This window comes from Schistocerca piceifrons, chromosome 11 (assembly GCF_021461385.2).
Source record: "Schistocerca piceifrons isolate TAMUIC-IGC-003096 chromosome 11, iqSchPice1.1, whole genome shotgun sequence".
In the NCBI taxonomy this organism is placed as follows: domain Eukaryota; kingdom Metazoa; phylum Arthropoda; class Insecta; order Orthoptera; family Acrididae; genus Schistocerca; species Schistocerca piceifrons.
The window spans coordinates 60,758,060-60,773,075 of NC_060148.1; the positions used below are offsets into that span (position 1 = coordinate 60,758,060).

General features: G+C 40.8%; 1 protein-coding gene across 3 annotated transcripts in view; it reads right to left on the reverse strand.

Annotated features, from left to right (window-relative positions):
* Positions 1-15,016, reverse strand: part of LOC124720062 (dynamin-like 120 kDa protein, mitochondrial) — a 196,435-nt gene that overhangs the window by 64,667 nt on the left and 116,752 nt on the right. For all 3 annotated transcript variants that reach the window (XM_047245331.1, XM_047245330.1, XM_047245329.1), the window contains 2 exons: positions 10,887-11,117; positions 8,715-8,860 (listed from right to left, as the gene is read on the reverse strand). In XM_047245331.1, coding sequence (XP_047101287.1) covers positions 8,715-8,860; positions 10,887-11,117 — 377 coding nt within the window. The remainder of the gene's footprint in view (positions 1-8,714; positions 8,861-10,886; positions 11,118-15,016) is intronic.

Here is a 15,016-nt window from a genome sequence, read left to right on the forward strand (position 1 = left end):
TGTGTGTTCTGCCACCACTTGGTGAGTAGATTTTTTATTCTATCTAATTACATTACATTAACAACATACGAAAAGATACAATAAGACACAATAAGTTGCGGACAGGCACAATTAAGAGACACTTATACATAAGCTTTCGGCCACAGCCTTCGCCACAAAAAGGCAAACACATACATTCAATCACACACGACCGCCAACTCCGGCAGCTCGAGCCACAATGCAACTTCCATGTGGGATCGGTGTTTCCATCCTACGTGATAGCTGCATTGTAGCCCGAGCTGCCGGAGATGGCGGTCTTGTGTGCACGAGGTGTGCTTGATTGTGCGAATGAATGGTGTGCATTTCTCTGTAAGGTGTCAGGCAAATCCAACATCTTCCATGAAAACCCTGACATGATAGCAAATCCGGCAATATGCCACACAGCTCTGAATAAATCCTGACATTAAATTAACCAAAGTAATACAATCAACGAGTGAGCAAATGTAATACCACAGACTAACACAAGAATGCCTAAATGCATGTCGTACCTTCCCACCGTGAGACAGACGCAGTTCCGAGGGGAGAAACGAGAACAGAAGCCGAGAGCAGAACCGTGTAGGCTAGAAGGCCCTACGATAAGAGCGGAACAATGGGACACCCGCATCGTCGGCCGACCGCCAAGAGGTCCGTCCCCCAGCCCATGTTAAAAGATAGAGCCCTCCAGAAGAACAGTATTGGTTCAAATGGCTCTGAGCACTACGGGACTTAACTTTTGAGGTCATCAGTCCCCTAGAACTACTTAAACCTAACTAACCTAAGGCCATCACACACATCCATGCCCGAGGCAGGATTCGAACCTGCAATCGTAGCGGTCGCGCGGTGCCAAACTGTAGCACCTAGAACTGCTCGGCCACTCTGGCCGGCAAGAACAGTATAGATCTTATGATAACACTAAAAGGGGTCACACCAGCTGCAAGTTTTAGCATGAGACTACACGCGCCTCTGTTACATAGCAAACATTAAAAACATTGCCCCACCACGAAAAGTACAGCGTTTCTCGCTGGATAGACAGAATTTTTGTAGGCGGAGCTTAACATTGAGACGCTGATTGGTCACTTGAAAACGCAGCCAGATACCTTTTTCTTAAACCAACTTCGGTAAACAGTAGTAAGGAGAAGTTCGAGAGAGTTGCTACCGAGACGGCGAGGTGTGTGGAGCTGTGCCGCCCACTGCTCCCTGACGCTGCCTAACCACCGACAAGGTAATGAACGCACGTCATGCCGCATAAGAGTGCATAAGGCTTCACTCAGAACTGCAGAAGTCTCATCTGTTACATTCCCTTTTTGCATAATACTAGTGTCGATCGTCAATTAAACTTCGTGGTATTCACATTTGCTACTTGAAGTTAAAATCCGAAACGTTATGATTTTTCTGTTATATAATTATTGAGAAGCCACATCAGTCACTGTAATTAACGACAAGTTAAATAAGTAATTAAAGATAATTGAGGGTGACTGTAGACCAGTTTCGATAGTTTCCTCTCTTATGAAACTTAATTGAAACCTAAATTATGGACGTGATATGGCGTAGGTCATCCTTTAATCCATTATAGAACCTGGAAACCCATTCAGGGAATATTCGTTCACATTTTTGTTGAACGCAGTTGGTTTTTATCATCCTGTATTAAAATTTTTCCTATGTTTTGTTTCTTAGAAGAAAAATTCCAATGGTAAACTTAGCTGCTTATTCGACATTATTTTACCAGCTAACTAAAAATAGGAAAGCCTTGAACCCCTTCCACTAAATTTAGTTAGTATTAAGATTCTTTTACAGGGAGTGCAGTGGAGCTGACGCTGAAATCATTAAGTATTTGATTATATCATCGCTAGTCTCACTGAACTCTTCTGAACTCTACATGTCGTGTGGTCTGGCGTCTCCTTACCAGCAACGGGTCCCGGGTTCAAACTAGTCAATTCCCTAAAAAACACACTCAGAGCATCATTGCACGAAAGTGGTAGGGAGACACGACTTAGAACAGACAGACACCATGCAGAATGTTAGATCTCTTTTTCTCATGAAGGCTGTGGCCAAAAGCTTATGGGTAAGTGTCTTAATTGCACCCGTCAGCAACTCAGCATGTCATCTTTATAATAAGTAGCTGTCTATCTTTTCCTACATTGTAAATTTTTTTCATGTTAGATTTCTGATGGTCACTGAACCTGCTACTGGAGGAAAAGAAAGTGAGTGAGCGAAAGAGACAGAGAGAGAGAGAGAGAGAGAGAGAGAGAGAGAGAGAGTGTAAATTACTGGATACGAATTCTGTCTTATAATTTTACATGCTGACTGAAAAAGTAAAGAAGCACCCAGTAGGGGAAGAAGAAATAAAAAATAAGATTACTGGTCGAGAGGGTACAGTATGTTATTTCGGCGATGATAAAATTGAGTCAAATATACAAAGTTTTGGCCCACTTGTCAGTACAACATTGAACTCGATCTAGCCTGGATGCGTGTGCAGACTCGGTTGGGAAAGGTGTCAAAGCTGTTGTTAAGTTCTCCTGAGGCAAACTGGCCCGCACGTGTCACAACTGGTCCTCAATGTATCGGATGCTGGCACTGGGACCGGGTTAGCGTCCGAGCTAGATCTACTGGTGACAGATCTGGGGATCTTCCCGGCCACGGAAGTACCTCGACACAACGCAGGCAGTTCACAGACAAACGTACCGTATGTGGATAAGCGTTGTCCTATTGAAAAATGACAGTACAATACTCTTTCACAAGCAGAAACACGTGCACGAGGCATAACACACAGAGATTGAGAATGTAATGTAGCACGGTGCCATTAGGCTTCCCTCAATCACTACCGGGTCATACCCGATGGTTCCCCACACCACGATGACAGGAGTAATGCCCCTGTGCTTCTCTGAAACATTGGAAGATCAGCTCGTCTCCCCAGATTGCTACCACATTCACCGATGCCAGTCTCCCGGGAGAGTGCATCGACGAATGCAATGTGATGCCATTTGTCAGAATTCTGCACTGTCTGTTAATGTCACCACTTCAAATGCACGGCACAATGGCAAAGAATGATGTCGGAAGCCCATTACTCGTTCTCAAATGACGAGTGCTGACGTGAAGGGGTTACGAGGTGCTCGGTGCACAATACAGCAATCAGACCTCACGGTGCTCAAATGTGGTCGACCGAGTCCGAGGTGACAAAAATGCTTATCCTCGTATCTCGTGCAGTTCAACATCGGCCACTGTCACATCCGTCACTGTGGGATTCGACCAGCTGGCCAAGTAGAGAGCCACAGTGAGGCCCCTTTCAAACTCTGTACGATTCCACAACTCAAATTGTTTACATAGCCACCATGGTATACTTATATTATGTCCCACTGACAGCTGACCATATTTCAGGGTGCTTCACTTTTATTGTCAGGCAGTGCATTTTTTATTTCCAAATTAATTTACCTCTTGAAATAAACAAAATAAAATGTTAATCTTTTTCTTTCTCAAATAAGTAATTAAAGAATACTGTGCTAAAAGGAAGACCAATAACTGAGTTCGTTTCTGTTGTTCCATCCATATCTGCTGTTTGGCCCTCCTCTCGTTTTCATCGAGATTGCATCTCAGCTCTGTAAAACTGGTGGTCCTAATCCCTTAACACTTTTTTTGTTTGTTTGCATTAGTTTGGGTCAGTTAATAACATTTTTGAAGACTGCATGAGGCTGTCTGATGAAGCTGTTCGAGTCCATTCTTACTAGTTGTCCCAGCAGTCAGATTCTACACATTGGGAGTGTAACAACAGATCTGGCAGGAGCTCTCTGCACTGTGTTTTGGGAGATGTATTCCATCTTTAACTCCTGTAAAGATTTTCTTGTTATTTCCCATTATTTTACTACTCACTTCTCCTATAATGTCTCGTGTTAGGAGTAAGCGTCTCTGATGCACACGTTGCCTCTGGTTTGATCACAGTTTTAGAACTTCAATTTTGCAGTTCCAGGAGCAGCTTTCTTTCTTGTTACAAATCTTTTCTGTGAAGTGAAATGTGGCTTCCACTCCCTCAAATCTGTATGTAGAAATCTTCTTTTTAACAGTATTTCTGACTAACCGTATTTACTCGAATCTAAGCCGCACTTTTTTTCCGGTTTTTGTAATCCAAAAAACTGCCTGCAGCTAAGAAGGAGAATCAAGTGCAAAGTAAGCGGAAGTTCTGAAAAATGTTGGTAGGTGCCGCCACAACTAACTTCTGCTGTCGAATATATGTAGCGCTACACAGGCATGCATGTTGTTGTTGTGGTCTTCAGTCCTGAGACTGGTTTGATGCAGCTCTCCATGCTAATCTATCCTGGGCAAGCTCCTTCATCTCCCAGTACCTACTGCAACCTACATCCTTCTGAATCTGCTTAGTGTATTCATCTCTTGGTCTCCTTCTACAATTTTTACCCTCCACACTGCCCTCCAATGCTAAATTTGTGATCACTTGATGCCTTAGGACATGTCCTACCAACCGATCCCTTCTTCTAGTCAAGTTGTGCCACAAACTTCTCTTCTCCCCAATCCTATTCAATACCTCCTCATTAGTTATGTGATCTACCCACCTAATCTTCAACGTTCTTCTGTAGCACCACATTTCAAAAGCTTCTGTTCTCTTCTTGTCCAAACTATTTATTGTCCATGTTTCACTTCCATACATGGCTACACTCCATACAAATACTTTCAGAAACGACTTCCTGACACTTAAATCTATACTCAACAGGCATGCATTGCAGGCACAAAGATAAATACTGGCGCCAAAACCTCTGCATCAGTAAATAAATTGGAAAAAAAAAGGGTGGAAGACAAGCTTTTTTTTTTTCCTCCGCCCCGAGTTTCGACCACTGCATTTTCAAACATTATCCATCGAAGCAAATACAAATTCCGTATTGTTCATCTTTGAATGTTGCGGTGTTTCAATGTACTACGAAAATCCGACTGGCAAGACTGTTAGGGATGTTTGGCAATATGGCCAACTCTATGTTCTGAATTTTTTCCTACCTGTGAGAAAAGATGGTTGCTAATAGGAACTTTTATGAATTGTGAATCACATGCACTATTCTCTTCACCATAAGAATAATACGAATATAAACATTTTGCCATGTATTCTTTCATGTTTGCTGCTATCTCATTTAAATTCTGTCTGCCTAATAAACTACAAAACTAGATAGAGACAACAGCAAACGCGGAAGAATAAACATATCATGTCATGTTTATATTCATATTATTCTTATGAGTAATAGTGATACAGTCAGAAATGAAGCACGGCAATTGACTACATTTTTGAATCTAAGATGACTAATTTCTATGCAGAATGTAATGTACTAAAGAGGCGTCTGCAAAGATTTCCAAACGGAGAAAAATTTTCGCTAAACTCTCGTTCAGAACATCTTCAATCATATGCAGTCTATTATTTGGTTCTTGTTGATCATTATCAAAGAAAGCAGCAGTGTTAAGTAACAACAAATAGCAGTCTCTTGCCATTGTTTCGCTAATGAGACGATTCCTCTCTTTTTTTCTTTAATTGTAAGCAGCGGTAGCACGCACAAAAGCAAGCCATGCCGCGAGTGGTGACAGGTTGTAAACACTCATTATCAGAATTCGACAAACAATGCATGACACAGTACAGTAATGCATCTTCAGCTTAGAGTGACGTAAACACCTATAACAAAGAAAAAGGCACTTGTCAGATCAAAGAAAATTAAGCAATCAATTCAAACCAGGCGAAGCACGTGGAAAAGGAAGGGTACCTGGAAAAGGACGGGTACCCGTATAAATACGGACGGAGCGCCTGACACATAGCAATGGCTACCTGGTAAAGCTTAACTGCTAAGCTTACGACTCGAACCAAACTACTGTAGCTGTATCGTCATTCATTTGACCTAAATTGTGTCTCATATTACAATGGACCAACTTTGTTTCGATTTGGAGGTGCGGCCTAAAACTTCTCTCTCCCCTTAAATTTCGAGTCTCAAATTTCAGGTGCAGCTTAGATTCGGGAAATTTTTTTTCCTTGATTTCGAGTCTCATTTTTCAGGTGCGGCTTAGAATCGAGTGCGGCTTAGATTTGAGTAAATGCGGTAGGTAGAATTTTTTCTGTGAAAAGTGTCCTGTTACACCATATTTATTTAGTCACAATCTCTTCACTAGCTAGCAGTTGCTCTACTTTGAACAGACTACAGTCTGATTAAAATTACTTCATAGTTGATACTTCAAGTGTTGGAGCTGGTTTCCTCCAATAACAGCACTCAACATCACGCCTGAAATGTTTGCCGTTGCCAAACTGCCACAACAATTCATCAGTTCAGTTGAAATTCCTCGTCTGGCGTTCTTTCTTTATTTGTTTGGATACCAAATCACATCATTGCGATTGGATCACCAGAGTGATACAGGTAACGACATAACATAGCACGGTTGCATAGTGCAACAGTTAATACTGAAACCTCACGTGTAGGTTATCTCGTGCATCAAAAATAGTGAATTATTTTTTATTTCTAAATCTGACCATAAGGATTTGATTATTATTCAGAATGAGATTTTCACTCTGCAGCGGAGTGTGCGCTGATATGAAACTTCCTGGCAGATTAAAACTGTGTGCCCGACCGAGACTCGAACTCGGGGCCTTTGCCTTTCGCGGGCAAGTGCTCTACCAAATGAGCTACCGAAGCACGACTCACGCATGGTACCCACAGCTTTACTTCTGCCAGTATCTCGTCTCCTACCTTCGAAACTTTACAGAAGCTCTCCTGCGAACCTTGCAGAACTAGCACTCCTGAAAGAAAGGATATAGCGGAGACATGGCTTAGCCACAGCCTGGGGGATGTCTCCAGAATGAGATTTTCACTCTGCAGCGGAGTGTGCGCTGATATGAAACTTCCTGGCAGATTAAAACTGTGTGCCCGACCGAGACTCAAACTGGGGAGCTTTGCCTTTCGCGGGCAAGTGCTCTACCAAATGAGCTACCGAAGCACGCCCGGTACCCACAGCTTTACTTCTGCCAGTATCTCATCTCCTACCTAAGCCATGTCTCCGCTATATCTGCCATGAAGTTTCATATCAGCGCACACTCCACTGCAGAGTGAAAATCTCATTCTGGAAACATCCCCCAGGCTGTGGCTAAGCCATGTCTCCGCTATATCCTTTCTTTCAGGAGTGCTAGTTCTGCAAGGTTCGCAGGAGAGCTTCTGTAAAGTTTGGAAGGTAGGAGACGAGATACTGGCAGAAGTAAAGCTGTGGGTACCGGGCGTGAGTCGTGCTTCGGTAGCTCAGATGGTAGAGCACTTGGCCGCGAAAGGCGAAGGTCCCGAGTTCGAGTCTCGGTCGGGACACAGTTTTAATCTGCCAGGAAGTTTGATTATTATTGTTATTCAATTAACTGTTTCAAATTTATTATTGATCACTAGTTCTTTTCCGTGTCATTTTCACAATCATATTGACTTTTTTATTTCCTCTTATTTTTCTTCCTATCATTCCTTTTCCATTTGCAATCTGCTTGTGTCGCCTATAATCTCTAACAAAATACCAAAAAGGACTGCTCGTCAGTTGGTAATGTGTCAGCTCGTGTATCAAGTGTGAGGACAGTTTCAGGTAACCAATGACAGTAAGAAATTACAGTTTGCTTTTAGCACTGAAACTGCATTGTGTGTGTCTCGAGTTTGGTCGTAGAGGTTAGCTTTAATCACTGTGAACAGAGTGATCGTGCTTTTAGATCTGCTGCACACTGTTGACCACCATTTCCTTAGGTACACTGCAAAACGTGTCATCTGCCACAGTTCATTCATTGGTCATTTAAAATCAGCTGTCAACACAGCATCTCACATTTCCAATATATCTCGCAGTTGCCGCTTCCAACATTGCTCTGCATTTCACATTAACAGCATTTGTGAATGGACCTGCCACGTTTGTGTGTCAGTTATAACTGAGCGGTAGGCAGCAGCCGATATGGTAACACCGTAGTAGCAAGTGACAGACATCAACTATGAAGTAATATTAATCGGACTATAGCAACACCACCTTCTGAACAGTATAGAGATAAGTACCATTCTAGAGTACTCATGGATATGCCTACGTCTTCTTACAGACAAATGATACTCTTAACTAAAAATAATAAAATAATGTGTCAGGTGTAAGGGTACAGTTATTGGTTGGGGATACTATTTTTATTCAGAATGTGGTGACCTACACTGGGGCCAATGTAGATCTTCCAACACATAATGGCGACTGCAGTGACTTTGTGAGAGGAAATAGTTGCTTGGACATGGAAATTGGTATTTGCCAGATTCCAGACCTGTCTCAGAGATGTGCAGACTTCCAAAGTAGAGATATATATATGAGCGATGAATGCAAAATCAACTTCTGATATATTATTCTTATTCTGTATACTGAACTGAGAAGATGGTAGTGTAATGTGATTAATGTATGTATTGTGGAAGAGAATATACAAACTGTTAAATCAAAAAGAGTCTTGAAAGTTATTCATAGAAATGTGGTGTAGCAATTTTGAATTTCAATGGGAAAAGAGAGAGAGGGGGGAGGGACTGACAGCCTTAGTGGTCACACACAAAGGTAAAGCTAAAGGTAAAGGGTAAAGGTAATCAGCAGTTTCCAGTTTGAAAGCTGATACTATGCAACACTATGCTAGAAAATGGTCTTAATTAGAAAACTTTAACACGTAATGTGATTACTGGTAATGTTCGACTCACTTGAAGAGCTTGGAGTTCCTGAAGAATCGCTCCTCATACTCTTTGATGCTCTGGATGGAGTCGTCCTGTTGGCCACGACCAGTCACCACAGCAAAGTAGCCCAACGCCTTCATCGGGAACAGTTTGCCTGCCAGGATCTTCTTCATCTGCACATGCAAGTCAACATGCCAGTTGCAATTCTCACACCCATTTTGACATATGCAAGTTACTCTAATGATTTATGGCAAAACTAAATTGCTGCATAGCTGGTGTACTTTTTGATGGGTAGTCACACAGCTAATTAATTTTGTGTTTGTTTATAGGAATGTGTCTGTAGCTCTGGTATGTGGCTAGAAATTACAGATGGAGTTTATTTACACCACCTATTATTTGCGGATGATCAAGTAGTAATATCACAAGATGGGGAGGACGCAAATTATATATGTAACCAGTTAGCAATGGAAATCAGGAACTGAGAACTAAAGATTAACTATCAGAACACAGAATACCTCAATAATGATCCTGATTACTTATGCATAGGAGAAAAGAAAATTAAGGTGGCCAATACTTTCTGTTATTTGGAATCCACTTTAAAGTTGGAGTGAAAAATCACAGTTAGAAATTAATAAAAGAATTAGCAGTTGAAGGAAGATTATTGGGATGCTGAACTCAATCTTGTGGCGCAGAAATTTAATAACTAATCATAAGAATCATATATAAATTGATACTAGAGAGCATAGTTATGTATGGGCTGGAGACTTGGACTATTAATCTGAAATGCAAAAAAAACTGCAAGCAGCAGAAATGGACTTCTGAAGAAGGTCCACAAGAATTTCTAGTAAAGAGAAAATAAGAAATAATGAAATAATTAAGAGAATGGAAGTACGAGAAAGAATACATGATGTGATTGATACAAGAAAAAGAAGAATGGAGGAAACCAGAATACCAGAATTGATCCTGGAATGGGAACTGGAGGGGAAAAGAGAAGAGGATTTCCTATGACCACCTGGCTCCAAAATGTACACTTAACAGTGAGAAGACTTGGGGCAGAGGAACAAGATCTACAAGATTGAAACACCTGGAGGGACATCCTGAGGAGATAAATTAAGATCTTATGTAACAAACGCAGTAATTTTCGAGTATTGGTTATGTTGAAGAAAAACTGTTGTGTGGAGGAAAAACTTACTAAATAAAAAAAATTAAATGTGTACAACTAATTTTATAGTAATTTTAATCATACTTAAAGAGAAAAAGGGCATTCCAAACCCCTTTTACTTATACATAGATGAATGTCTATGTAAGTTCAGATATTTGTTTTATATTTTTATTATTTGTTTGGCGTACTCCCCACGAGACGTGCAACGGAAAGAATTCGACAACAGAAATCCCGCAGTCACAGTAGGCACTGCAGGGAGCAATCGACACTATATGGACTGTCTGTGAGAAGCTCCAAGTATGCCATCCCCATGGAATTCCAAAGATGTGAAAAACAACAATACTAATAAGACAAATACAATTTATGTAAAATCCACCAGATATAGGAGGAAGTGAGTCGCAGACAGGCACAATGAAAGGAATACTCCCCTCCTTACCCTCATCACCTACCTCAACAGGCAGCTGCTCACATCAGATACAGTCACAGGTGGGCCTCAGTATCCAGATAAAGTAACCACGTGTGTGTAAGTTGCTGTCTGAATGTTGAGAGTTACACATCTGAAAAATAATTTTGTTTGAAAGCTTAAATATTACTAGTATTTTTTTCATTGTGCCAGTCTGTGACTGAACCCCTCTTCTACCTGATGAGTAAAAGTATGTCCTTTCCACATTGCTGTTATTCCATCCTGGACTTTCCACCATTTGATTTTTGCAAAACTTTTGGTTTCGTAAGAAGAAATCACTAAACCACTACTGATGTGAATTTTAGTTTTGAGACGTCGAAAAAATTAAGCTGCAATGATCAGAGAAATGTTATACAGAAAGGAGAACACGTTCAAATTTGATAAATATTACATAGTTGTTGCTTATGAAAACTGAGAAAGGAGAAGAGAGAGAATATTAATAATTTTAATTTTGATTCACCCCCGACACAATTTCGCTTTTCAAACTGTAATTGTGAAACTTTCTAGTTCCACATCATACGGAAAAGTCACAATTATGACCCACAGAATGCGTGTATAACTGAAACGTACTCACCCTCTCCGGATTGGCGAGCGACTCCTCGGCCATGTCGACCTTGGTGAGCACGAAGATGGTTCGCTTGCCCTGAGGGTCCATCTGTGCGACGAGGTCGGTCACGTTGGAGCGCTCCGCATCCACCGAGCCGTCCTGGATGCACAGGATGATGGCATTCGGGTTCGACATGTACGCCTGTGACATCTGCCGGATCGCCTCCCGCGTGTCTGTGGCCATGTCGGTTGTCTGCGTCTGCACATATTTAGCTGACACTTACTCCTCTGCCATATTATGCCACTGTATTATAAAGCATTATCAACAGAAAGTACATACACAACATCAGAAATTTAATTCTACATTATTATTTATTCTCACTTACTCAAAGGCGTGCTACTACAAACAGCATAGTGAATGCATTATTGTGGCCAAGATAGACACGAAGCCCACACCTACTACAGTGGTACAAGTTTATATGCTGACTAGCTCTGCAGATGACGAAGAAATTGATGAAATGTATGACGAGATAAAAGAAATTATTCAGATAGTGAAGGGAGACGAAAATTTAATAGTCATGGGTGACTGGAATTCGGGTGCTGGAAAAGGGAGAGAAGGAAACGTAGTAGGTGAATATGGATTGGGGCTAAGAAATGAAAGAGGAAGCCGTCTGGTCGAATTTTGCATAGAGCATAACTTAATCATAGCTAACACTTGGTTCAAGAATCATAAAAGAAGGTTGTATACATGGAAGAATCCCAGAGATACTAATGGGTATCAGATAGATTATATAATGGTAAGACAGAGATTTAGGAACCAAGTCTTAAATTGTAAGACATTTCCAGGGGCAGATGTGGACTCTGACCACAATCTATTGGTTATGAACCGCAGATTAAAATTGAAGAAACTGCAAAAAGGTAGGAATTTAAGGAGATGGGACCTGGATAAACTGACTAAACCAGAGGTTGTACAGAATTTCAGGGAGAGCATAAGGGAACAATTGGCAGCAGTGGGGGAAAGAAATACAGTAGAAGAAGAATGGGTAGCTCTGAGGGATGAAGTAGTGAAGGCAGCAGAGGATCAAGTAGGTAAAAAGATGAGGGCTGGTGGAAATCCTTGGGTAACAGAAGAAATATTGAACTTAATTGATGAAAGGAGAAAATATAAAAATGCAGTAAATGAAGCAGGCAAAAAGGAATACAGACGTCTCAAAAATGAGATCAACAGGAAGTGCAAAACTGCTAAGCAGGGATGGCTAGAGGACAAATGTAAGGATGTAGAGGCTTATCTCACTAGGGGTGAGATAGATACTGCCTACAGGAAAATTAAAGAGACCTTTGGAGAAAAGAGAACCACTTGTATGAATATCAAGAGCTCAGATGGAAACCCAGTTCTAAGCAAAGAAGGGAAAGCAGAAAGTTGAAAGGAGTATATAGAGGGTCTATACAAGGGCGATGTACTTGAGGACAATATTATGGAAATGGAAGAGAATGTAGATGAAGATGAAATGGGAGATACGATACTGCATGAAGAGTTTGACAGAGCACTGAAAGACCTGAGTCGAAACAAGGCCCCGGGAGTAGACAACATTCCATTAGAACTACTGATGGCCTTGGGAGAGCCAGTCCTGACAAAACTCTACCATCTGGTGAGCAAGATGTATGAGACAGGCGAAATACCCTCAGACTTCAAGAAGAATATAATAATTCCAATCCCAAAGAAAGCAGGTGTTGACAGACGTGAAAGTTACCGAACTATCAGTTTAATAAGTCACAGCAGCAAAATACTAACACGAATTCTTTATAGACGAATGGAAAAACTGGTAGAAGTCGACCTCGGGGAAGGTCAGTTTGGATTCCGTAGAAATGTTGGAACACGTGGGGCAATACTGACCTTATGTCTTATCTTAGAAGAAAGATTAAGGAAAGGCAAACCTACGTTTATAGCATTTGTAGACTTAGAGAAAGCTTTTGACAATGTTGACTGGAATACTCTCTTTCAAATTCTAAAGGTGGCATGGGTAAAATATAGGGAGCGAAAGGCTATTTACAATTTGTATAGAAGCCAGATGGCAGTTATAAGAGTCGAGGGGCACGAAAGGGAAGCAGTGGTTGGGAAGGGAGTGAGACAGGGTTGTAGCCTCTCCCCGATGTTATTCAATCTGTATGTTGAGCAAGCAGTAAAGGAAACAAAAGAAAAATTCGGAGTAGGTATTAAAATCCATGGAGAAGAAATAAAAACTTTGAGGTTCGCCGATGACATTGTAATTCTGTCAGACGGCAAAGGACTTGGAAGAGCAGTTGAACGGAATGGAAAGTGTCTTGAAAGGAGGATATAAGATGAACATCAACAAAAGCAAAACGAGGATAATGGAATGTAGCCGAATTAAGTCAGGTGATGCTGAGGGAATTAGATTAGGAAATGAGACACTTAAAGTAGTGAATGAGTTTTGCTATTTGGGGAGCAAAATAACTGATGATGGTCGAAGTAGAGAAGATATAAAATGTAGAGTAGAGAAGATATAAAATGTAGACTGGCAATGGCAAGGAAAGTGTTTCTGAAGAAGAGAAATTTGTTAACATCGAGTATAGATTTAAGTGTCAGGAAGTCGTTTCTGAAAGTATTTGTATGGAGTGTAGCCATGTATGGAAGTGAAACATGGACGATAAATAGTTTGGACATGAAGAGAATAGAAGCTTTCTAAATGTGGTGCTACAGAAGAATGCTGAAGATTAGATGGGTAGATCACATAATTAATGAGGAGGTATTGAATAAAACTGGGGAGAAGAGGAGTTTGTGGCACAACTTGACTAGAAGAAGGGATCGGTTGGTAGGACATGTTTTGAGGCATCAAGGGATCACAAATTTAGCATTGGAGGGCAGCGTGGAGGGTAAAAATCGTAGAGGGAGACAAAGAGATGAATACACTAAGCAGATTCAGAAGGATGTAGGTTGCAGTAGGTACTGGGAGATGAAGAAACTTGCACAGGATAGGGTAGCATGGAGAGCTGCATCAAACCAGTCTCAGAACTGAAGACCACAACAACAACAACAACAACAACATACTGAAACGCAAAGACACTTCCACATCACAGCCTTTTTTGAAGTGTTTCTAGCCCGTATGTTCTCTCTTCTCCCCAGTTTGTTTACCTTTTTCTTCGTCAGGTTTTCTTTTCTTGCCAGGTCGTCATGCCACATGGCCCCCCTCCTGCCCCCCTTTTTTCTTCCTGTTGCTTCAAATCTATTTAATAGTAGCTTCATTCTGGCCATTTAACTACTTTTGCAACTGCTAGTCATCAGTTTGCTACTTGCAAAGAGCATAATCAGGCAAGCTTCACCTGTCCCACTTCTAAAATAGTGTATATGTAGCTTATCTACACCTCTACACCAGTAGGTACATAATGTATACAAATTAGTAAATTAAAGTCCCCCGACATATTTTTCTGTCGGTGTGTGAAGGCTAATCTCAGGAAGTATTGTATGGATTTTGATACTGTTCTCATTAATATACAGAGTGATTCATAAGGAATGTTTTCGTGTGATTTATAAACATTTTGTGTAAATCGGGTGAACTATGACGATGACTGTCAAGTAAGTAGTGCCTCCTGAGAACTTCCCTGGTGTGCGCTGCTTAAATAATTTAGTTATAATAGTATTCAGAGTTTATCTTAAGTTACCTAACATAGTTCTCTGAATTTTAATCGTAACTCTTGCCAGCGGCCCATAAACAAAATAACTGCTATGCCAAACAAGTTTTCCAGCCGCTGATATTTCATGCTACCCATGTGAGGCCGGATCGTGGCACTAGTTTCCTACTAGTTTTCACTCTGAGAAGGCTTTCCTCACCATCAATTCTATGCTGTGAATAGTTTTAATAATATTTTATGGATGTAAGAGATACCAACTTCATAGAATTACATACTTACTTGTAGCTTTCAGTTACAACAACTGTAGTGCAGACTTTTTATATTTTGAGTGCCTCTCTGAGCATATTTGGTTGACTACTTACTATTTAACATATTCAAGTATGTGTAATTGTGTATAACAACTAGTTTAGGTTTCTGGTTTTCTACAATCCAAATTTTCTCTGTTTTTAAACAGATTGTCTGATGTCAACTTGGTACTGTTATTAAACAGATTGTCTGATGTCAACTTGG